General features: G+C 46.7%; 1 protein-coding gene across 1 annotated transcript in view; it reads right to left on the bottom strand.

Moving 5' to 3' along the window:
* NIFK (nucleolar protein interacting with the FHA domain of MKI67) overlaps positions 1-24,008 on the bottom strand; it is an 82,175-nt gene that overhangs the window by 33,009 nt on the left and 25,158 nt on the right. Inside the window, exons 2-5 of the mRNA XM_086957099.1 lie at positions 14,501-14,632; positions 9,064-9,172; positions 3,340-3,551; positions 2,190-2,264 (exon numbers count right to left, since the gene is read on the bottom strand). Of these exons, the coding sequence (XP_086813225.1) occupies positions 2,190-2,264; positions 3,340-3,551; positions 9,064-9,172; positions 14,501-14,632 (528 nt within the window). The remainder of the gene's footprint in view (positions 1-2,189; positions 2,265-3,339; positions 3,552-9,063; positions 9,173-14,500; positions 14,633-24,008) is intronic.

The raw sequence follows: 24,008 nt of genomic DNA, 5'->3' as shown, positions 1-24,008 counted from the left end.
GGTTGCTCCCTCAAAGATACAGCTTGACATTTGACATCTGTCTTTGAATGCACATTCCTAGGGTATACAGCCCCACAGTAAAGGTTTCCTCATGCAAGTTACTCAGGGTCTGTTTAGGCCCATGTTCTCTTTAAATAATTTTGGCAACGTTTTCAGATGAATGTATTGTGTTTACTTATTTTGATGTATCTATAAATATATATCTAAACTATAACATCTGAGTGCAAGTGTGCAGTGCCTATTTAAATAAATATGGAAAAATACTAGCTGCAGCGTCTTTTTTTGCTTGCAACAAAAATAAAAGTGGATAAATACAGAAAAAATTCCCCAAAAATAAATATGGATAAATACAGACAGAAATGTAAATAAAATAAATACCATAAAACCGGGAGCCCTAATTAGAACTACCACCAAGTCAATTTGTATATATGCAGGTCACAAGGCACTAAGATTTGTTCCCTGTACATAGCCTTGTGGTGGAAGATCTCCCTGAAGCTTTACCCACTGGACACTGATTGTTTTTAACTTTAGGTGGGTTCTGAATAATTGCAAGTTATGAATACAGAATCGGTATTCCAATTTTATTCTAATGTTTTTATATATTCTCACATGCCACTCTCACCGAACTTTCACATGTGAGAGTGCTTGATACACTTGTGCAATGGTGTTATGTCACGCCTGACACTCACTGGCATGCGAAATGCACAAGTATTACAGTCACCGATGCACCTGTTGTTAAGCTGTTTGTGATACGCTCTCCCTCTTCCTTCAACAGGTACTCACAATCACGACTAGAAGAAGGGTAATATAGTATTGCTTTTCCCTTCACCCACTAGTGTGGTAGCCATATGAGCATACAGACACCACACTTTAGGGTATCAGCATAGACAGTTGCTTGCACCATTAGATACTTGCTAATAGTCATCTGGGTCCTGAAGAATCGCTAGTCAAACTTCACAGTAGCGAGAAACATGTTGACCGGACTATAAAAAATTCTAGATGTTAGCTGGAAACATTATTTTCCATAACTCTCCTCTAGAAAAATCGTTTTTTAACTAGAGCAGTGGCCCTTCTGAATAAAGTATTCCCGGTACCACTAGCTTTATTTTAATTCACTACACCACGTCTACCCTTTTGTTCTGGCCCCACACCCGCACTTCATCTATACGGCTGTTGGAAAAAGATCTCCGCCAAAGAGCCCCTCAAGAGGTGTTGCCCGTTGGGTATTGCACCACCGACCCAACGAGGAGCAGGCCCAAATGATGAAGCATGACACCTGAAAGGGTGTGTGAGGGCATTAAATCCAACAAAATGGATTCCCAGGGCTACCGTCTGGTTACCCTGCCTTAAATCACCTGCATCATAGACTGTATCATTTTCTTTTCCTCCCTTATGTCTTAATGTTACCTCTTTTGAAAGGGACCACTGCTTTTATTATAGATACTAATCACATGTAGCACAACATCAACACACATTGGCAAAGTAAAAAGATAGTAGGGACACGTTGGGACAATTATTCTGTGCACTTGTAGCAGTAAGCTTCTGCAGCCACTTCAACCACCACATGATGTTTTTAGTAACTCAATGTAAACTTCTGTGATATGCTGTGGCTCTTCAGCCTACACACAGACTGGCACAGCTGTAGCCAGATGTCAAAAAAGGGAAGTGGGTTAAGAAAAAAACATAATGGCAAGTCGTACAGGACAATTAAGGCGCAGTGGAGGATGAACCACTTTCCCATTCCGGCATTATGCAGATATATGCAAATGTACAAACTAAACCAAAATGAGCTTCTACCAGTTATTATGTTCGACATGATCCTATTATGATCTAACCCCTGGAACTTCCTGATATTCATAATTAGTCATGAGAATTATTTTGTTAAAAGCCTAGAAGGAATGAAAATGGTATGCCTTTAGATATAAATGCAACAGTCACTGCAACACTGCTGGCTTACACAATTTCATTAACAAATGTAGCACATTTGAAGTTAGCAATCCCTGTGCCCCAAGTGCCATACTGGAAGTCGGTACGGTTGTCACCTTGTGGTTGCTGTTCCAGTCTGAGGGTTTATTTCAAATTATGTAGGCTCAATATCAATAAAATGATCAGAATTGAGTGGGAATAGCCTCCAAGTAACCTGGAGTATTAATTTAATTGGCAAATGAAAGACGCTGTATTAAGCTCACCTGGCTGTTCACTGTCAAATTGAGATCAGCTGTTAAATCCATAGCTATCTTTTTATGTATTGGAATTTGGGCGGCCTAAAGAAATAAAATAAAGTTCAGTTAAAAAGATGCATGGATCAAAATGGAAAAGCGATACAGATTTATAACTCACCTAAAATTCACCATGTTCAGACAAAGTCATGATTGTAATTATACGTATTACATTGCGAAATACCAGTGTGTAAACTTCCACAGAGAAACAGAAAATAAATTCTGATGCCACAGCTTAGAAAGGAGTGAACATATTTCCATAAGCGATATTCAAATCCCTTAGTTCACGATATTCAGGTGTCTCAGTTCAGATTCTGAAGAGCTACTTGCTTTGAATGGACCGATATTTTAACAAATTATTCCTTAAACTGGCCATTTTATAGCAGTTTTTGCTGACAAATTTTGCAACCAGTTTTTCAAGCTGGGATTTGTGTGTCCACTGAAAGGTCAAAAGTGCACTTGCACAGAAAATTGATGGCGACTGTTCTACAAAGCATTAGCGCCCCACTACACGTTTATGAGGTCTGCAGAAGACGCCTACATTTGAAAGATTAAGGCAAAATACTGCTGCTTAACTCCCCTTTCAGCCCCGCACACTCTGCAATGTCGCAGACAGTGCCTAAGCAACTCGGTGAACTGAGCAGTCTGCCGCACAGGCTTCACAGCATGTTCCACCAATGTAAGGGTACCAGCAGGCGGACTTGTATGCCAATGGAGAGAGAAAGCATCACATCAGATTATGTTGAGGAGCAGTATATTGCCATTACAGAGACTGAAACAGGCAAGTCAGTATACTAGTAACCTGGTGGGCTGAAAACATGTGAAGTACGTTTTTATGAAAGTTGAGCTTAAACACTGGGAGAAAGCTACAGGGCACTCCTTCCAAAAGTCACTGCTTCTTAAATCATTTTAAAGGATACAGACAAAAAAATGCATCCAATGTCCTAAGAAGATCCACTCTTTTTCCACCGTAATACTCACTGAATAAATAGCAGAAGTAGCCATCGTCGAGCATGTCCCAGTGACCTTATTGCATTGTTGTTGGGATACAGAATTCATATGAAGTGAAAGTACAATGAAGCATAGACAAAAGAACAAAAAGTAAATTAAAGATACTTACAAATCCTGGAAAATCATAGTCTATTCCTTTCGCAGCTAGCCTTTTCCTTAGCAACCTTTCTTTTGCTAGCAGCTTTTTGGTCATCTTTTCTTTCTGCTCGACGGTCCGCTTCTTGTTGTACCTGGCTACTGCAGGGTACGATGGTTTTTTAAAGGTTCTGTTACAGCCTTTAAAAAGGTTTTCATTGACTTTTTCAGGAGGGATAAATTCGCCTGAAATACAATGATGTCTCTTAATAGAACTGGAATTATTGTAATTGCTTGCAATACATTAGTCTTAACCATCTATGAAAACATTTTATTTTGTGATAAACAAGGCTTTTCAGAGTCTTTACTAATATGTAGAATACAAGCACTTCAATCAAGATCAATCAAGATATTTATATAGCGTGCTACTCACCCGGAGGGTCTCAAGGGGCTTTGGGGAGGGGGGGGGGTCCTCTACTGCTCGAACAGCCAGGTCTCGAGTTGCTTCCTGAAGGAGAGGTGGTCTTGGGTCGGACGGAGGTGGATGGGGAGGGAGTTCCAAGTCTTGGCTGCCAGGTGGGAGAAGGATCTTCCTCCCATGGTGGCTCTTCGGATGCGTGGAACGGCGGCGAGGGCGTGGCTGGTCGATCGTAGCTGGCGGGTGGGAGTGTAGAAGGTCAAGCGGTTGTTGAGGTACCTGGGGCCCATGTCGAGGAGGGCTTTGTGTGCGTGGGCGAGGAGTCTGAATGTGATTCTCTTGCTGACGGGGAGCCAGTGCAGGTCTCTCAGGTGTCCGGAGATGTGGCTGTGTCGGGGGATGTCCAGGATGAGTCGTGCGGAGGCATTCTGGATGCGTTGGAGTCTATTCTGTAGTTTGGCTGTGGTTCCGGCGTAGAGGGTGTTTCCGTAGTCCAGTCGGCTGGTGACGAGTGCCCGGGTGACCGTCTTCCTGGTTTCGGTGGGGATCCATCGGAAGATCTTTCGGAGCATGCGTAGGATGTTGAAACAGGATGATGAGACCGCGTTGACTTGTCTGGTCATCGAGAGTCCAGGATGAAGCCCAGGTTGCGCGCATGGTGCGTTGGTTTGGGTGCTCTGCCCAGGGCAGGGGGCCACCAGGAGTCGCCCCAGGCAGAAGGTGATGATCCAAGGATGAGGACTTTCGTCTTGTCTGAGTTCAGTTTCAGGCGGCTGTTCATCATCCACTCGGCTACGTCTTTCATCCCTTCGTGTAGGTTGGTTCTGGCGGTGGCTGGGTCGTTGGTGAGGGAGAGGATCAGCTGGGTGTCGTCGGCGTAGGAGATGATGTTGAGGTTGTGTTGGCGTGCGAGGGGGCTCATGTAGACGTTGAAGAGGGTGGGGCTGAGTGATGAACCTTGTTGTACGCCGCAGATGACTTCGGTGGCCTCGGATCTGAACGGGGGGAGGCGGACTCTCTGGGTTCTTCCGGCGAGGAACGAGATGATGCACTCTAGTGCCTTCTCTTGGATTCCGATGTTGCTGAGGCGCTGCACTAGGGTACGGGGCAGACAGTATTGAACGCTGCAGAGAGGTCCAGGAGGATGAGGGCCGCTGTTTCCCCGTTGTCGAGCAGGGCTGCGATGAGGGCGGTCTCGGTGCTGTGGTTGGCTCGGAAGCCGGACTGCGAGTGGTCGAGGGATCCGTTTGTCTCGAGGAAGGCGGCAAGCTGTCTGTTGACTGTCTTCTCGAGGACCTTGGCAGGAAAAGGGAGGAGCAAGATGGGGCGGTAGTTCTTGAGGTCGGTGGGGTCTGCTGATGGTTTCTTCAGGAGGGCGCTGAGTTTTCAGCATGCTTTCAGCTCTCCGGGAAGGTGGCGGTGTTGAAGGAGCAGTTGATGATGTCCTGGAGTTGGGGTGCGATGACGGAGTCGGCCTTGTTGAAGACGTGGCAGGGGTCGGTTGGTGATCCGGAGTGGATGGTGTTCTTTGTGTGGATGGTGTCTTCGGTGCTGACCGGGGTCCAGGCGCGGAGGGTGGTGGTGGTGGGGGGCATCGGGTCGGTGGTAGGGTGCGTGGTCTGTGCACCGAAGCTGTTGTGTATGTCGGCGATCTTGCTGTCGAAGAACGAGGCGAGTGAGTCGCAGAGGTCTTGTGAGGGAGTGATGTTGTTTCCGGCGCTGGAGTTGGAGAGCTCTTTGACGATGCTGAAGAGTTCCTTGCTGTTGTGTGCGTCGTTATCTATTTGTTCCTTGAATGCTGTCTTCTTGGTGGTGTGGATCAGCTGGTGGTGTTTGCGGGAGGCGTGCTTGAGGGCGGTCATGTCTGTAGTCGGGTCTTTGCGCCAGGCTTTCGAGGGTACGGCAGTTCTTCTTGGAGTTCTTGAGGTCGTCGTTGAACCAGGAGGCTTTCTTGCTGCCGGGCCTGCTGGGATGATTTTTCAGAGGTGCGAGGTAGTCAGCGCAGTTGGTGATCCTCTGTGTGAGGTTGTTGGCTGCTTGGTTGGGGTCCGTTGAGCTGGCGGGAGGGTTCTGGCTCAGTGATGTGGTGAGCTGGTCGGTGGTGATCTTGTTCCAGCTCCTGCGGGGAACCTGTTGCGGGTGGCGGTGAGTCGTGGTCTTTCTGAAGCTGAAGTGGATGCAGCTGTGCTCTGTCCAGTGGAGTCCGGTGGAGTGGCTGAAGGAGATGTACTTGCTGGAGGAGAAGACTGGGTCAAGCGTGTGTCCAGCGTAGAGGGTGGGGGTGTTAACCAGTTGCTTGAGTCCGAGGTTAGCGAGGTTGTCCAGCAGGGCAGCGGTGTTGTTGTCATTGTTGTTCTCCAGGTGGAAGTTGAGGTCCCCTAGGAGGATGTAGTCTGCGGAGGAGAGGGCGTGTGGGCTGATGAAGTCTGCGATGTCTTCGCTGAATTGTGTGGGAGGTCCTGGGGGCCTGTAGATGAGGGTGCCTCCGAGTGTGGTCTTGGGGTCGGTGTGTATCTGGAAGTGAAGATGTTCAGCGGCTGTGAGGGTGTCGTTGGAGTTGGTCGTGATGCGGATGGTGTTCTTGTGGACGATGGCGATGCCTCCTCCCGTCTGGTTGACGCAATCCCTCCGGGTGATCTTGTATCCGTCCGGGATGGCGATGGCTCTGAGGAGGCGTTCATCCAGGTTTCCGTGAGGAAGGCGACGTCTGGAGATGTGGTGTCGAGCAGGTTCCAGAGTTCCACGGCGTGTCTGTGGACGGAGCGGGTGTTGAACAGGATGCACTTCAGGTGGTTGCTGCTGGTGCTCGGCTTGGCGGGTGCGGTACAGGTCCGGATGCAGGAGAACTTGCAGGAATGGCAGGTGAAGGGTCCGTGGGTGCGCCTTGGGGTGGCTCGGTAGCAACCGGGGATCCGGCCGGTGTTGAGTACGTTGAGGGTGGCGGCGCCATAAGTCCGGCGGGTGGGCTGGCATCTGCGGGGGCCAGGGATCCTGGCGCTGGGCGCGGTACAGGCGCAGACGGGCTTGCCTTTTGCGCGCCCGCTGCGCGGACTCTGCCGTAAATGGAGAGAGGGGGGAGGAGCAGGTGGGAGCGGGGTGGCGAATGGGAGAGGGTAGAGGGAAGCAGGAGAGGGGGCGGGGCCGCGAGGGAGCAGCGGCAGGGAGCGGGGTGGACCAGCGCGGTGAGGGGCCAGAAGAATCTGCCAGCAGAGGACAGAGTCAGGGGCAGTGGACAAAAGCGAAAACACAATCAGGGGCAATAGCAGCAGGGCAAAAGTACAGCGGGAGCAAAAGGCACTATGACGCTACGAGGACACAATCAGCAGTACAGAAACAGAGCGTGAGGACAAGAGCGAAAACACAATCAGGGGCACAGCAGCAGGGCAAAAGTACAGCGGGAGCAAAAGGCGTCAAATGCGAGCAGGCGGCAATAGCAGGGAACCGGGTGACCTACAGGAGGAGCCACGGGGCGGGTTGAGCGACCGGCACCTGACTAGGTCAGGCTGGGTCACCTGCCTTCTAGAACCCTTCGGGGCTTGTAAACATCAACGTATTAATCTGTAAATAGATCTACTGCTGGGTATGGATAATGAAGAGAATGCTTTGAGAGGCATCTTTTGGCATCAAAGAACATCAAACCCTGAGCAGTATCATTGTAGTCACAGAATGAGATAGACCGTAAAGATGGTATAATCTGGTTACTGCCAAATCCTGAGGTCAGGGTCATTTGCTGCGGGAGGCATTCAGGCCCAATTCTCTGCCTTCAGGTTGCAGTATGGTATTGGTTCTTCTGGTTTGAGGGTACTGGTACACATAAAAACCAGCCCTCCTCCTTCTGATGGCTGCAGTAGCTTTGCAAACCAGTGCATTGTCTTTATTTGCAGATGGGCGTTTTGTACAAGAACCAGACTGCCTTGCTCCCGCCATAAATCCAAGACCAAAAGTACAAGCTGAACTTTGTTTAGAAGTGCTTGAGAAAGATTCACAACACCTTGGTCACTGTCTGTGGCGTGTAGAAGCATAGTCATTGCAGCGCATCGCAGCACGCATGTTGTTACGTTATGCTTCTGCATGCCTCCATCTTGGATTTCCTTCAAGTCAGAAGCAACGCACTTTCTTGGGGGGGTGTGGGGGGTGGAACAACAATACAAACAATTCAAACACAACAAAAATACAGGCAAAGACTTTGAGCTGTGGCAACTTGCATTTAGAGCGGCTTTGCAGCAAGTTAAACCAAAATAGACGCCACAATAATTAGACACAATGGACATTTGTGGCACTCTTTAGAAATGTCGACGTTTCGATCCCATGCTCATTATTTAACGGGATCATCATAAGGACTAGATCATAACATTTGCCTGGTTAGAACAGTAAATGCCAGTAGGAATATTCAGTTCGGAATGTCCAGCAATCCTAGGCGGGCAAAATTGCCCGGGGTTTAGTGGGATGATAGAGAGTCAACCGCTCTTAATTACAGCGTGCAAGGATATGCAGCGTGGGGCTCCTGTCAAACTTGTAGGGGCGATTATTAGCAGGAGAACGCAGCGCCGTCCTCTCCCGGAGGATTGTGGGCCCGCCAGTCGGGCCGCAGGGTCGCCTAAACAGATCCTGCCATTGCACACCAGACTAGACAGCACATCGCTGCTACCTTTTTCATTACCATCGAATAATCTTAGCTGGCCGACCAACCACCCTGGCTTTAATTTTCCTTGGTTGTTATTTCTGTTTTCTTGTTGTTGCTTTGCAAAGGAAAGGATGTGTTATGTTGTCTTCTTACCGGGAATGTCTCCTCTGGTTACATGCTAGAATGTTAGGCTGACGGCACTCGAGGTTTGGCAGTCGCTGCTAACTTCCAGAGGTGGTCGGACGCCAGGTTGAGTCTCCGACTAAATTACTTCTCGAAGTTACTCTGTCTCCTGTGGTAATTTCGCCGTTCTACCACAACAATAATTTACTTCGAACATATAGGGTGGAAATATTAAATGTATACAATTACAACAACAGGAGGTCATATAACGAAGAACACTGATTTTGCCTGCAAGCTACAAAGCATGCTACCTTACTAGAACGTAAGATAAAAGTGCTTTGATACAAGTGTCCTCACAAAAAAGTAGGGTTTTAACTCAGAAAAACAAACTTGGCCCGATTCTTCTTTTATGTTACAGCATGAAATCCAGAGTCACCTGTTCACAAGTATAGAACCCACTCATGAAGATATCCACTGTAATACATTAATGGGCAAAAGTGCAGACATGCGTGTTTAACATACTATGGAGTGCATCCAACGTGATTTTATTTTTAAAAAGGTGAATAGTTCTGTAGATAAAGAAATGCACTTACATTTCAAGAGTCTTTCACAGAAAAGGTAGTTGTTCATGGTTTCAGCAACAATCTTGGCTACTTCGTCACACTCAAATTCCACAAAAGCATATCCTTTACTGCCTCCAGTCTGCCATGAAAAAAAGTATACTTAATAACATGCTTGGGAAAAAGATGCACTACCACAGTAGTACCACATATTAGATATATCATCCATCAGCCAAAATTAGCACAACTAAAATCACGAACTGACAGTTGAAAGCACACACAAACAGCCTAAATTAGCATGAAGAACTGATGCGAAGTTCTAATCCCACATTTAAACCATGAAGCACAAACTACTATTGAATAATTCACCTATTCAGTAAAGCAACAAATGATTTTGTACAATCAAGAAAATGGGGTAGGGCAGACGTTCCTTCCAGAAAATAGGCAAAGGAAAAACAAATCTGCCACACTGTAGTGTTTATAAATGAACTAAATCCTTATTCCTTCAATATTTAATCTAATATCATCTATACATCGTCAACTTTATTAAAAGAAAAAAAATGGAGAGGAGAAATTAACTTGATAGAAGTCATAATTTGTTACTGTTACAAACAGGAATATGAAGTCACAAGACACTTTTAAAGGGTTGATGAAAAAGTAAAAAAATATGGTCCTAGCAAGAATCCCAAACCCTTTAATCTCAGACCCACTTAAGTATTGTGATCTGTTGTAAGGGACTAGGGCAATATGCTGTACAGCTGCAAGAGGCGGAAGAGCCCAAAAACAAGGAAGGGCCTGTCCATCATAAGGAAGACATTTTGGGAAACACATACAATGCGAACAGAAGTACTCCTAGAGAACTATGGGTTTTTTTGTTTATTTTAGGAGCAGAAACAAAAGACTCCTGTGCCCTGGGTCAATGTATATTTATGGAGTTTTGTAAAGTGCAATTATCACTCACTGAGTTAAAGTCCACTACTGAAGGAGGGTTTTGTTCACAAAAAGACTTTCTAAATCAGACTAGACAGGAAGAATGTGGATCTCTAAGGGGATAGTATTACACTGCCTGGCTCCCCGAACCACAAATAATTTCTCACCATATTTAAGAGTATATTCCAAGGAAAGGAGCTGAGGGGGAAATCTGAATTTTATTGGACCCTCGATATCTACGAGTGTATTATAGTAAAGTGCAATTGTGCACATGGCATCAGCAACCAGTCGTTTTCTGTGAATTGGCAAAACATGGTGCACATGTATAGAGTGGACTCCATAGGCAGGTGCCCGCATTTCATCTATTAAAAGAATTCCAACTGAAGGACCCCCCCAAATTAAATTGAAACACTGGGTAGGATCTGGCAGCATCTACATTTCTCACATTGTCTCGCCGGGTTCAACCCAGACATTGATCCTGTTCAATGTCGTCATGACAGGACACCCCTCGACAAAGGACTGACCTCCTTGGTTACGTGGATGACACCCAGACGATGGCCTGGAAAGTTGCTGCCTCCAAAAATTGGCGTGACCGTTAACAGTATTCTCAAGAACCCTCTGTTTTTTGGCGAAGATGGGCATTTCCTGGCCATGCAATTATAACTTTCATAGAGTGCGGAAATGTACTCTGTAAAACTAACTCATTTTGTGTTCATAATTCCCCTTTGATAAAAGTATGTAGAAAATTAAAGCAGAGAAGAGCCTGAAATCCGGGAATGGAATCTTGTAAAGAGCTTAACAATTCCTGGGATTCGGGGGCAAGCACAATGTTCCCTCATTCCAGCCCATACATTTGTAATGGGTAGTAAATTTGATGGTGAAAACGGCCACAATCTAAGTTGAACCCGGAATTACCATTCCATTTTACCAGATTACTTAGAATGGAAACGTAATATTTTGGCAATAGCAATTAAAAATTCTGTTTAGGCACTTAGAAGATCACTCTGCATGTGGTGGATGCCATCAGCGTCCTGGTGAGGAGGGAGGTCTTTTTATTGGTGACCATAGATATTTCATTGGCTTTTAACACTATTTGACATGAAACTCGGATCTATACAGAACTCGATGTCCTCACAAAGCTTAATGCCGAACCCTTTAAGTAGTAAGTTCTAGTTATTTTCATCAGTGATTATTCTGTTCAGGCCTCTGCTTCTTATTTCGTTGAATGGACACACGCACGGACACAGACAGACAGACAGACACACAGACAGACACTACTCGGAGGTCCCGGTGAGGCGCGTCCCACCATTTTGACTGCACCGAGCTGCCGTCTTCCCGGGCAGAGTCCCGATCCCTGCGATCCACGCAGCGGCACCATAATCTGAGGGGGCACCTGATCGCGGTGACGAAGACCTGGAAGCCCGCCACCGCTCATTGTTTCATCGCCATCTTCCTGGGGGACACGGCAAACTCGGCCCGCCTGACCCCAAGATGGTGCCCGTGGAGCGCCGCGAGTGAGGAGGCAGACACAGGAGCCCCCCTGGAAGCGCTCACAACACCATGGAATCAGGTGAGCCGAGGCCCCCCCCATATATCTCCTGCAGCGGCGCTTCCTTGGCTGAGGGGTCCGGCGAGGCCTCATTGTTGAACTGAATACCCCCTCCTAGGACTGCCACAGGAATTGCCTGACTTTAAAATGGAGGCATAACCCTCTCCCTGCTTCACATATCGGGCCACCCTCACCACTGGGACATAGGGCCGGGACCGAGACCCCTGCTCCGTCAGACTATACACTCCCCGGGGGTCTCCCGTGCCCTTGCCCTTTGTCCCCACCCTGTTTTTCTGTGAACCTTAGACAGACTCCCTTCCGTCTCTATGGTTGTCTCTTCCCTTATGCACACTCCCTCTCCTCCCCTACCCCCCACAACTTTCCCTCGCCTTTCACTCCTCCCCTAATTGTATTGCTGATTGCTTGATTTAATGTTTACTTGTTGATCTTCTTCTAGTATATTGTTGAACCACATTGCTGAACTTCCTTTCGTCTCCTACCGCATCCTCACTCTATATCTCTCCCTCCCTCCTCTCTCAATGTTTTGAGACTGAACTATTTGGTCTGATGCCCGATGGAGCTACTTGGTTTAGCTATAGGGGAGATGGGCCTTGGATTCCCTCCTTGGTCGTCACCTACCCAGTCGGTCTTTAGGCAAACTTCTTTTCGTCTCTCCTTATTTGTCTCTTCCCTAGTCCCTATCCTCTCTCCCGTGAATCTCTCCCCTTGCCTGCTACTCTGCCTATTCCCTGTCAGTTGTGCCCTTTGACTAAGCACCCCTTCTCCCCTTGTTGGGGAAAGATCCAATATTTATACTCTGGAGTCTCAGCGAACCCGCTGAGTGAGTCCACTATGCAAAGGGAGCCACTCACACTTGAGGTATGGTATGGCACCCCTTGCCAAAGCACTCCCTCTCCCCTTGTTGGGGAAGGATCCAGTTTGTAGGCCTTGGAGTCTCAGAGACCTCGCTGAGAGAGTCCACTGCGTAAAGGGAGCCTCTCACAATAGAGATAGGGAAGGGATACCACTTCCCTTGGGATCACAGCTTACTGGACTTTGGACATTGCCTTGACTCGTCTACCGGTTTGTGTCCCAGTCACCCTTCCCCTCTTCTCCCCAGGCTATGTCTCTCACCCTCCCCTCCCCTCCTCTTTTCCCACCTTCTTTATCTGTCTACTTCCCCTACTCCAACCCCCCCCGAATCTCTCACCTTGCCTTCTTTTCCCCTTACGTATTTTGTGCTTGTTTTTCTCGACCTTACAAGTAACTATGTTGCCATGCTCTTAGAACTGTTTAACCTTTGTAACGATGTAACCTGTAACTATGATCTGATGCTCATGTAAAGCGCCCTGATACCTCCGGGTCTAGCCAACGCTATATAAAACTTTTAAAATAAATAAATAAACAGTCACACAGACACAGACACACACAGTCACACGCAGTTTGTAAAGCGTACAGAGTTGTTGTGAATGTGGGTAGTTTGCGTGCATGTTGGTTGATTGTGGGCACGTGGTAGCTTTGTTTACATGTGGAAGTTTTGTTGGATGTATGTTACTTGTTCATCATAAATATGTCCATGGTTCCGAATATTGCAGTTATTGTGGTTACACACGGGGCAGTGAGTCCCTAGCGGCAATTATACGTGGGTCTCAGAAGTTTCTGTTCCTTTAAAGTTAGTAAAATCCGTACTAGCACTGATACGGATGATCTGCGCGTGCCAGACGATGCGCAGCAGGAGCAACATTTTACTTTACCACACATCCAGGGAGCGTGCTTACTTGGTCCGCCAGACAGTAGCCCGGAGTGAATGTCCCACTACCTTTGGACATTTATATATTGTCATATTGTTGTAACTGATTTCCCTTTAACATAAGACTTCTCTGTGGTTTTCCTCATTCGCATTTAATCTTACAGACTTCCACATCACGTAAGTTAATATAGATATTTGCACAACAGGGCACAGAAATAGGAAGGTGGCTTTTCTGTATCCTGCTCAGACTAATCATAATTAATTGGAATGACTGCCGCCTAGTTCCTAATCTTGCCTTCTAATAATTATGTTTCCCTTGTCTTCATTGCTTGCTTTTGCTTTTGGAAAAGTGTAACTCCTGTTTAAATTCACCTGCGGCTGCCGAGTTCCTTGTGTGTCCAGCAGCTTCCAAGCAACCAAAACAAAAGTTTGAAATGCAATAGGACTCGCATTTGCAAGATTTTTAGGTATTGGCATTGTGAATGGTAATGCCCATTATTTATTTTTTAAAACCTGCAATAATAAAAGTATTGTCATTTACAATACCAATAGGTCAAACTTTTGAAAATGCGAGACCTATTGCATTGCAAATGCTTGTTTAATCTGGGAAATTGTTAAAGGCTTAGGTCTTTGTGCATATTTTTTACCTTATTTCTCAGGTCAGGATTGCATAACGGTTGTTTTTTTAACCAAACCCTTTATTTGTTTTTCATTTTTTTTTGTTCTACAACAGGCAGTGATGAAGGAATGCTGAGAGAAGACATACTCATGCCAAACTAACACAGACTTCAGCATCCAATGGGTTCAAGAGAGCTAATTGCTTTACATCACGTTTCAATGGGAAGTGCTGTAGGGACCAAATGAACAGCAATCCCACTCAGGAAATGTCCATGCCATGCTTGTTCCCAAACTGTTCATTAATTCCAGCATATACAGAAAAAGGTGTCCTTTTAAAGTAACACAGAAAACGTTTTCTAATTTTAGCACCAGCACAAACCGTTAACAGAGGCTAACAAAATGGTATGCGTTTAGCCTATTGACTACTGTTAAACATTATTCCACCAAATAAAATCAAAACTAATTTAGAAGTTAACACCTAAAACCTGACCCACATCCAGCTATTGCTTGCAAATATGACATAGCTGAGTTTTAGGGGAGATATAGCAACTTCAGATACAGTAGTTTCTTCGTCTTGAGGGTTTCAATGAAGAGAGGAAATAACACAGGTTTATATTATTTACCTTTTTGCTTCTCGAAAGTCGAACTCTTGTGACATTTCCAAACTGGCTGAAGTAACCTTTGAGTTGTGGCTCAAAAAGTCCCCTGGGAATATGCCCTAAGTAAATTACACCAGGAGTAAGCTTCTCGTTCTTCTGCAATGGGGAAAAAAATAACAAAACAATGTTGATTTGAAGTGGTCGGTTTGTCAGGAATGCCAATTTACATTTGCAAATTAGAACACATGTTTATAATAAACAATGAGTTCTCAGGTGCATTACAATAAGAAGCATATTTTTTAACCAAACGTACACCAGAATTCTTCTACAAGATTGATCACATTTATTGAAGCTGAAATCAAGATACATAGTACTGTCATTGACAATAAGAACAATTTATTAGTAAGGGCATATACATTTAATCTTCTGAAGGAGGTCGGTTATTGGGAGGGCCCAACAGTCTGCTCAGCATTGCCAACCAGTCTACTAGCTTTTCTGTTAGTTTCTCGTGGCTTTCATATATTGTTAATCTACCAGTGTCCATTCGGCCAATTCACATTTCCAGAGTTAATTCTTTAGGGCTCCAAGGTTCACCCAGTGCATGGCTATGCATCCTTTTTGCGAAAACATTGCCCAATGATGCCAATCTTATTCTAATTTTTATTATTCTGTAACTGAAGGACATATACCCAATGGACATTGTTTAATACATTTAACAGGTATGTCTTCTGTAGCTCAATAAAAGCAGCTTGCCACTTTATCCCAGAAGTCAGCTATTTTGTGGCGTGAACTCCATTTTCAGGATGTGTATCCACTACCTCCACATCAGAAGTTATATTTGCCAAGGCTAAGACGTCTGTCAAAACCTGTGATTCTCGTGGGTGAGTGGCTTCAGGGAAGGTGGCCCAAAACTCCCAGGTGAAGCATGCATGTTGTAAGAACAGGCCAGAACCCACTTGATACATTTCCCTAACATCTTTAAATGCCATTACCCCCTCATCCCTCCCTCACTTAAATTCATCACAAATTGAAGCAGTGCTGCTCTGATGGACACACTTTGATCCCCGTTATGTGTTACATCCATGGTGCATATGACTGAGTTGTTGATTTGTTTCTTTTGTAGATGCTCTTATACTAAATGTTTCTTTAGGTCAGTGCTTGACTGAATGATGATTAAATAATATAATATAGTTCAGAAATCTTTTTTCCTGTCACACAGTCTTCATGTTCTTGGTTGAGGCATATCTCCTTAAAACAGTATGTGATTGATGGCTGTTGGGGAGGGAGGGGGGGGGGGGTGTTTCATTTGTCTTAGTGCCAGGTAAGGTCATGAGCATGAAGCAGCACACAGATTCCCTTTTTACGGCTCGGCCTGCGTAGGCTGCGCTTGCGAAGTCTAGTCGGCGAGATCTTGTGTCTCTTAGTGTGGGGCTTGAACCCGCCCCTCTTCTCCATTGGCTGGCTTCCTAAACGGAGGCCTGCCATTGGAGAAGAGGGGCGTCTCAGTTTAAGCCCCGTCATTTTGGGATTCGGGGGCGTGTTTTTTCATGTTCTTTCTCTCCTCTTCCCATTGGCTGGAATTTTAAATTCCAGCCAATGGGAAGAGGAGAGAAAGAAATCGGGAGATACGGGTGCAGGGCCGAATGTGTAACTGGCCTCTAGATGGAGGTTGTTCAAAGGCTGATTGACTTCGCTTCGTATGCGGCACAGCTTCGACATGAGCACTCTACCGTGCTGCACCTCTTTTCTCGTCTCGCTGGCCATCTCTATGATCCTCGGCGGAGAGAGCGCCTCTATGACGTCATTGCCATGTCTTCCGCGGATTGAGGTTGGTGGAAACCGGGTTTGAGAGGTGCTTCGTCCGTGCACATTGCCCTCCCTCCCTCCCTCCATCCATGCACTTTGCCCTCCCTCCCGCCGTTCGTCAGTGCACTTTACTCTCCCTCCCATCTGTCATCTGCGCACTTTGCCCTTCCTCCTGCCCTTCTTCCGTGTGATTTGCCCTCCCGCCTGCCCTTCTGTGCACTTTGCACTCCGGCTTGCCCTTCTTCTGTGCGCTTTGCACTCCGGCCTGCCCTACTTCCGTGGGCTTTGCCCTCCCGCCCACCCTTCTTCCTTGCGCTTTGCCCTCCCGCCCGCGCACATTTCCCTCCCTCCCTTCATCCGTGCACTTTGCCCTCCCGCCCTTCTTCTGTGCGCTTTGCCCTCCCGCCCGCCCTTCGTCCGTGCACATTGCCCTCCCTCCCTTCATCCGTGCACTTTACCCTCCCGCCCTTCTTCTGTGCACTTTGCCCTCCCGCCCTTCTTCTGTGCACTTTGACCTCCCGCCCTTTTTCTGTGCACTTTGCCCTCCCGCCTGCCCTTCTTCCGTGTGCTTTGCCCACCTGCCCTTCTTCCGTGTGCTTTGCCCTCCCGCCCTTTTTCTGTGCGCTTTGCCCTCTCGCCCTTCTTCTGTGCGCTTTGCCCCCCGCCTGCCCTTCTTCCGTGTGCTTTGCCCTCCCGCCCTTCTTCTTCCGTGTGCTTTGCCCTCCCGCCCTTCTTCTTCCGTGTGCTTTGCCCTGCCGCCCTTCTTCTTCCGTGTGCTTTGCCCTCCCGCCCTTCTTCTGTGCGCTTTGCCCTCCCGCCCTTCTTCCGTGTGCTTTGCCCTAAGCCCGGGAGCTTTGCTCTCCCGCCCGCCCTTTCTCTGTGCCCTATGTCCTCCTGCCTGCCTTTCATCCATGCCAGATGCTGTCCCGCCCGCCCTTTGTCTGTGCCCTCCCTTCGTCTGTGCTCTTTGCCCTCCTGCCCGCTGTTCTTCCTTGTGCTTTGTCCTCCCGCCAGCCCTTCTTCCTTGCGCTTTGCCCTCCCTTCGTCCGTACACCTTGCCCTCCTACCCTTCATCCGTGCACTTTGCTCTCCCACCCGCCCTTTGTGCCCTATGTCCTCCTGCCTGCCTTTCGTCCGTGCCCTATGCTGTCTCGCCCGCCCTTTGTCTGTGCCCTATGCCCGTGCCCTATGCCCTCTTGCCCGCCCTTCCTCTGTGCTCTTTGCCCTCCCGCCCGCTGTTCTTCAGTGCGCTCTGCCCTCCCGTCACCCTTTTTCCGTGTGCTTTGCCCTCCCGCCCGCCCTTCTGTGCGCTTTGCCCTCCCACCGCCCTTCTGCCGTGCGCTCTGCCCTAAGCCCGGGAGCTTTGCTCTCCTGCCAGCCCTTTGTCTGTGCCCTATGCCCTCCTGCCCGCCCTTCGTCAGTGCACTTTGCCTTCCCTCGTTGTGCTTGCTTTCCTGCCCCCTGTTCCCTCGTTGTGTTTGCTTTTCTGCCCTGCCCTGCAGGGCCCGAGCCGGCACTGAGTCTCTCCTGGTCGCGGCCCGCAGCTTGGATGACGCAGGTAAGCTCTCCCTCCACCCCGTGCCCCCTTGTTGAGTGCTCGCTTTTCTCGCCTCTGTTCCCTCGTTGTGATCGTTTTTTCTGGCCCCTGTTCAGTGTGTGCGACTCTCTCTCTCTCCCTCCCTCCCTCCGACTGCCTGCCTGCCTGCGTGCCGCTCTGGCTGCCTGCGTGCCGCTCTGGCTGCCTGCGTGCCGCTCTGGCTGCCTGCGTGCCGCTCTGGCTGCCTGCGTGCCGCTCTGGCTGCCTGCGTGCCGCTCTGGCTGCCTGCGTGCCGCTCTGGCTGCCTGCGTGCCGCTCTGGCTGCCTGCGTGCCGCTCTGGCTGCCTGCGTGCCGCTCTGGCTGTCTGCGTGCCGCTCTGGCTGTCTGCGTGCCGCTCTGGCTGTCTGCGTGCCGCTCTGGCTGTCTGCGTGCCGCTCTGGCTGTCTGCGTGCCGCTCTGGCTGTCTGCGTGCCGCTCTGGCTGTCTGCGTGCCGCTCTGGCTGTCTGCGTGCCGCTCTGGCTGTCTGCGTGCCGCTCTGGCTGTCTGCGTGTGGCTGTGTGTGTGTGTGTGTGTGTGTGTCTCTCTGCCTGTCTGTGTGTGTGGCTCTGTCTGTGTGTGTGTGTGTGGGGGTGGGGGGGGGCGCTCTGTGTGGGTAGCTTTATGTGTGGATGGCTCTGTCTGTGTGAGTATGGCTCTGTCTGTGTGAGTATGGCTCTCTCTGTGTGTAGGTGGCTCTATGTGAATGACTGTGGGTGGCTCTGTGTGGGTGGCTCTCTATGTGTGTGTGGGTGGCTTTGTGTGTGTGGCTCTGTGTGGATGCAAATGCAATAGGTCTCGCATTTGTGAGCGATTAAGCTATTGGCATTGTAAATGACAATGCCATTTATTTAGGTTTTAAAAACCAAAACATAAAATAAAAATAATGTCATGAGCAATGACAATAGCTCAAACTTTAACAATGCCGAGACCATTGCATTGTAAATGCTTCTTATAAATCCAAGGGGTTTCAGGTGCATTTAACCTATTCGATAATGGAGTTCCTATACCCCCTTCACCATTGGTGGTATTAACAGATGCAAGTCTTTTGAGTGGGGTGCCTGGCTAGGAGTAAGACCGATTCAGGGATCTTGACGATAGCTTAAAAACAGACTTTTCGCAAATTGGCGAGAACTGGACGGCATTAGAAGAGCTCTGAAACAGTTTGCCTGTTTTATTCATGGAAGAAATATTCAACTTCAAACAACGTTATAGCCAAGGCCTTTGTCAACAGGCAAGAAGGAATAAGATCTCCGACAATCTCTTTCTCTGGGCTCAGAGAACACAGCTGTCACTCAGAGAGCCATTCACATTCAGAGGGATCAGCAATGTGATAGTGAATGTGTTAAGTAAAGAGATTCCATCAACTAATTTTTCTCTTCATCCTGGAATTTTCAACCAACTGGTTCGGAAATGGGAGATGGGATGCCATTGTTGGATCTTTTTGCCACAACGAGAAACGCAAAGTCCAGAGATTTTGTTCCAGCACTTGGGAAGCAGGGGATTGAGAGGTGAACTCTCTGCCGTGCAGATGGCTGTGCGGCCTTCTCTATGAATTTGCCCCAATCTGGTCCTTTCTAGTTAGGCTCAGGAGGGTGTTGGCTAAGGTGATTTATTAGCTCACTCTTGGCCTCGAGCAAATTGGCATCCTCCGCTGAGGAGTCTGAAAGAGTATGAGGATTTGCAGATCCCAGTAGTTCCCTTTTCCCCTATTGATTCCTTCCTTGAATATCCAGGTCTTGCAGGGTCGACATTTGACGGCTTGGAAGTGGAGAGGAGTGGCGGAATTTATAAGGATTTATCAGATGAGCTAGCATTCACTTTGCAACCCTCAAGGAGGCCTTTGACACTTAGATCTTCCTTCTCGGTGTGGTGCACGCATAGGGAGTTCGATCCTACGAAGGCTTATTTAGTTCAAGTCTGCAGTTCCTAAATGATGAACTTCAACGCGGTTGAAGGTGGATTCCTTGAAGCTTTGAAGAAACTCCAAAACAAAATCACTATAAAGCCTTGCGATAAAGGTGGCAGTATTGTAATAATGGATACCAACGACTGTGTTAAAATTCAGACCATGCTATAGATACCCGAGCTTTAAGAAAAAGCTAGTTTGGGGGCCTTAAATAAATTGAAAGTCAAAAGGATTTTTGACAAAAACTGGAAAATCCTGAATACCAATGGAGATGACAACATATTGGATAGACCTATTTTTTCAAATAGAAGAAATGCTAATATAAGAGACAAAATAATTCATACAAGGCTAAAATCGAAAAAAGAAAAAAAAAAGGAACGAGAACAAGGTTTTATTGTGGGTACTAAATTGATAAAGGGGAACCACAGATGTGGCACATACCGTGCTTGTGATAATGCCCTAGCCACAGACTAAAGGGAATATGGAGAACAAAATGTTTTTTTTTAAAAGATATGTCAGACTGTAGAAGTTCCAACATTATATATATTGCCATCTGCCCATGTGGACTTGGATATGTAGGTAAAGCAGGGAGAGAATTCGGGACCCACTATGCAGAACATAAATCTGCGATTAGAACTCGAAAATGGCAAGCACCCGTAGTACAACATTGCAGTGATCAAGGTCACGCAGAGTATCAACTTAAGTGGATAATCTTTGAAAAAGTTTGAGCCAAACAAGGACAAGCTACGACAGAGACACATAAAGCTAGAGAAACATATTGGATTTTCTCTCAACACGGTAAAGAAGGAGCTCAATAAGAATCATATGGCGAGTTACCTGATCTTGTTCAACCCCCAAGGTCTATCTATATAGGTATTACACTGGAGAACATTTCCTGCTCTCGCCAGCATTTTGGTAGTATGGCTAGACCATGCTATCCATTATTGAGATTCTATCAGAATATTAAGATCTTAAATAGTGATGAGGGCTACCGCTATGTTAAATTAAACTGTTCTTTTATGCTACTTTCTGACAGACCACCGTTCGGAATTCGAAGAGGATTTACAGAAATTTACACCAGAGGGTCATCCCTCGTAAGATGGCACTCACATTCTTCAGTATTCTGTAGTCGTTTGTTCATGTTTAGCTGCGAGTCTCTTTTACCTCAACATCCCTAATTGCAGTGCATTACTCGCCACCATTTTAAATTAAAGCTGCGCTGGCATCGAAAAATCTTCACAAACAAGAGCCCGTCTGATAGACAGCAACCAATGAGTTAGACTTCTGTACTGGAAGGTAAGACCATTTATTTATTTATTATTTATTTTGTGTACTTGTAGAGCGCAGTCCTGTCACCCAAAGGGCATCCTGGCGCTTTGAACTCGAAACGGTTGCGCTTTTCGCTGCTCAAACAGTTTTAAGACCATGCTAATCTCCACTTAGTAGCACAGGATTCTTGCAGCGGCTCTGCTATTGACATACATAGTGGGTAGCACTTATAAAGCGCCTCTTATTTAAGTACAGCAAATGAGACCTCTGTAGCCTCTTTAGGCAATGGAGTCTAACAGAATAGATTCCCGCGTCACAGGGAAATACTACTTAAATCTGTACACAAGCAGCGCAGGATGCTGGAGAGAACCTGGTCACTGATACCTGTAGTTTTTGCCCCATCACAGAAACCATAAAAGGATTATCTGCAATCTAAAACTGGCATCTCAAATACTGGAGGTAAAAACAACAGGAGACAAAAAGATAACTAAAAAGCCATTAGTGCTTGTCTGACTTGGAGCTCGCATTTATTCAGGATTGGATGCCGACCATCTACATCGAGGTGAGGAGTAGGATGGCAAACCATTAAAAGCTGTCCCCTTGATGAACAAAATATGGCAAACACTAAGCACAAAATGAGCAAGAATTACAGAGAAGTAAAAGTAGAAGTAATGTCAAATATAAGGAAATATAACCAGCCAAACAGTATAATAAAATTGCACATGTTGTAAGTATTAAAACTATTCTACTATATTCTGCCCCATTAGCAGTAGTTCTCTGAATGGGAACAGATTTCGGATTTAATATACACCGAGAGCTTGGGCACCTAGTAAACAATACAAGGTCTAAAAAGGTCAAACTTGTTTCTAGCCCACCTTCCCCATTCAGATGGAGAGATATATTTTCCAAAATTCTGCTCATACATGCAAGAGAAAAATTAACATTTCACTTTACATGCATATATCACTGCTACAGCAGGAAAATCACAGATGTTCGGAATAAGACCTCTGACTCGCTGTGGGTTATAAAGGTAGCCTTTATCTTGTCCACTTATATCAGATGCACTTATCAATCCTTTCACAATATCTTTTCTTTTGCACACCATTTGGGTGCAAGCTTCCCTTTGTGCAGAAACAACCCTGGATATGGTTTGAAATTCAAACCAGATGTTATTAAGCTGGCTAATGAGGAGTTCTCATATTATTTACAGAAACAAGGTTTTTCAAGACATCCCGATGTTTCAATGCCATTTTATGAGTTATCATACCAGGTGGTCCTGAACAAGGTGGAGCTTTTACACACTGTCCACCGAAACGATCGTAGACCAGACTATATAAGATTCCGACCTACAACACAGCAAAGACAGAGAAAATAGTTACTTCCCCGTTTCTGTAGGCAAGGATTAAACCCAGTGGTTGGAACACTCATAAATGGCTGGAATAAGGGAATGAATGTGTGAGAGTATAGAGAAGGAGTGGTTTTTAGTTGGTGTGGGGGTATATCATTGTTATATACAAGTGTTTTTCTAAAATAAAATAAAAATGCCTACATACGGAGACAGTTATTGGTGTTGTAAAAATTGAAAAAAGAATTTCCTGAATATCAAACAAAATGAATGGGCACATTGATGGACTTTTATTGTATAGTATTGTTCAGCACTGTATATATTTCATGGCACAGAGAAACCTGCGTGCATTTCGTTATATACTTAACAGTTTCGCTGGCTTTAAATCACAGGGTAGCAACCTGGAATGATGCCAGGAATCTAAGAGCAACTGGTAGGGTGGTTGTGCAGGAAGAGCAAATTAAATAAACAATTTTAGCCTTCTTTTACTTGAGAAAGCTAAACGTTTACCCCACTGCAATCAAACAACTAATGGTGATGCATTTTACTATTAACTACAAAGTAAAATCAATCTAACTTTTGCCCAGCAGGTGGCGCTTGTGCCTTATCAATTGCACCTAAACTCTAAAAGCTGCTAAAACACTGTAAACGTCGCTGGACAGAGCACCGTATTATCTGAAGCCAATAAAAGCAGAGGGGTTTGGCTACAAAAATAAACTCTTAGGAGGTGCAGTCACCTAAATTAATGGAAAAATGCCATTAGTTTTTATCTGAGTGGAGAGAACCCTAGTGGGGCCTGCGACACTGCAAAGCGCCATCGATATGTTACCGAGCCTGTAAACAACAAGTAACAAGCAGGAAGTGGGATAAGGGAGGGGGTGGCAAATGGTGAGCATTTCGCGGCCGCCTTGATGTTTTCAGAGAGCACGCGGCTCACTAAGAACATCAAAGCGGCCGTGAAAATGCTCCCAAAGGCTGTAGGCGGACAAATGGTGCGCGCGCCTGGCGCACATGCACTGTGCCTGACCCGCCTGCAGACTTAGGGAGCATTTTTGAAAGCCCCCTTACTATACTCTCGCAGAACAACGAATGCGCGTTGGTTCAGCGAGACCTAAAAATGGATTCTTCATTTTACAGGGATCAGGAGTTGATCTTGCCTGGATTTTTTCCTGTTTCAGAGGAGGAGCGGAAGCTACATTTGTTAGATGTAAGAAGGGCTCTTCTTATATACTTGCAACGATTGGTTCTATTCAGTCTTTCTGAATTTTTTTTTCTTAATTTTGGGATTGCAAATTAGGCAGAATAATCTTCTACTCCATGGGTACTCACAAACTTTCTCTCGGGGGCCAAATTTACAGTGTGGTTTGTGTCTGAGGGCCGCACCGGTGGGGGCGGGGTCAGTGGGGAAGGGGGCGTGGCTAGAGCAAAGAAAACCTGTGACCATGAGGTTGATCACAGGTCCCTGCAGTGGACGCCTTCGTCCACTGAGCCACCAGACCCAGCATACACACAACTCTCTCCCGCTCTCTCTCCCTCCCTCCCTCTCTCTCTCCCTCTCCCTCCCTCTCTCCCTCTGTCTCCCTCTGACTCACTCACTCTGACTCTCTCACTCCCTCTCTCCCTCTGTC

This window comes from Lissotriton vulgaris, chromosome 2_1 (genome assembly GCF_964263255.1).
Source record: "Lissotriton vulgaris chromosome 2_1, aLisVul1.2, whole genome shotgun sequence".
NCBI classification, from domain to species: domain Eukaryota; kingdom Metazoa; phylum Chordata; class Amphibia; order Caudata; family Salamandridae; genus Lissotriton; species Lissotriton vulgaris.
This window is presented reverse-complemented; position numbering and strand designations above follow the sequence as displayed.